The sequence below is a fragment of the Calidris pugnax genome, unplaced genomic scaffold (assembly GCF_001431845.1).
Source record: "Calidris pugnax isolate Ruff unplaced genomic scaffold, ASM143184v1 scaffold206, whole genome shotgun sequence".
In the NCBI taxonomy this organism is placed as follows: Eukaryota; Metazoa; Chordata; class Aves; order Charadriiformes; family Scolopacidae; genus Calidris; species Calidris pugnax.
In genome coordinates this window covers 247,349-248,578 of record NW_015090957.1, presented here as the reverse complement: position 1 = coordinate 248,578, position 1,230 = coordinate 247,349, and the positions used below count along the sequence as shown (strand labels likewise).

The 1,230-nt window shown below is 56.7% G+C and overlaps 1 protein-coding gene across 1 annotated transcript in view; it reads left to right on the top strand.

Annotated features, from left to right (window-relative positions):
• Nucleotides 1-47: 47 nt before the first annotated feature.
• Nucleotides 48-1,230, top strand: part of SOX9 (SRY-box 9) — a 4,761-nt gene continuing 3,578 nt past the window's right edge. Inside the window, 1 exon segment of the mRNA XM_014952187.1 lies at nt 48-947. Within this exon segment, the coding sequence (XP_014807673.1) occupies nt 300-947 (648 nt within the window). The 5' untranslated portion in view covers nt 48-299.

The window sequence follows — 1,230 nt, the reverse complement described above, 5'->3', positions numbered from 1 at the left end:
TTTTCTCTCCTGCAACTCGCAAAGTTTCTCCCCACACCCCTTTTTGGGTTCTTTTTTTTTTTTTTTTAAAAGGGGTTAGGGAAAAATAATAATAAAATAAAAACTTTTGCAAACTTTTTCTCCCCCCCCCGCTCCCCAGCCGAGCTTCGCGCTGGTGGAGACTCCGTCTCTCCGAGTTTTACTCTTTTTTAACCCCTTCCCTGCCCTTTAGCCACCTGATTTTTTTTTTCAGGAGTTTGGTGTTGTTTTTTTTTTTACATTTTTTTCATCCCCTGCCCCCCCCCCTGCCGCTTTCTCGCATGAATCTCCTAGACCCCTTCATGAAAATGACAGAAGAACAGGACAAATGTATCTCCGACGCCCCCAGCCCCACCATGTCGGATGATTCCGCCGGGTCCCCTTGTCCTTCTGGATCCGGCTCGGACACGGAAAACACCAGACCCCAAGAAAACACCTTCCCCAAGGGGGACCCCGACCTGAAGAAGGAGAACGACGAGGACAAGTTCCCCGTGTGCATCAGGGAGGCCGTCAGCCAAGTGCTCAAGGGCTACGACTGGACCCTGGTGCCCATGCCCGTGAGGGTCAACGGATCCAGCAAGAACAAGCCCCACGTCAAGAGGCCCATGAACGCCTTCATGGTGTGGGCGCAGGCGGCCCGCAGGAAGCTGGCGGACCAGTACCCCCATCTCCACAACGCCGAGCTCAGCAAAACCCTGGGCAAGCTCTGGAGGTGAGTTGAGGGGGGGAAGCCCCCCAGGAAGGGTCAGAGGGGGATGCTGAAGTTTGGGGATGGGAGGGGGAGCGTGTCCCAGCTGTGGGAGGAGGATGGTTTCGAGGAGGATGGTTTGGGGAGGTGGGAGAGGATGGTTTTGAGCTTGGAAAAACTCTTTGAAAACTTTTGCCCGGGCTGGCAAACTTCTCAGGGGGGGGAGAACAGCAGGGGAGAAGTAGGGAAAGTGCTTCCCTACTGGTTTTGCAAATGGTTTTTATCCCTGGGGGGCTGAAACCCCTCTGTGTGGGGGGGCTACCAGAGCCCCCCCTTGGCTTCTGCCTGTTTGTGCTGCTTGTCCCAAAGAAATGATGGGGTTTTTGGGGATTGCATCAGCTGGGGCCGGCAGGAGAAGCGGTGCGGGGTGAGGGGGAAAAGAGGGGGGCTGTGGGGGGGCGAGTGGCCACACGGTGCTGTGCCAAGCCCCGGGTGGGGGGGTGGGGGGCGGCGATGAGGGGCAC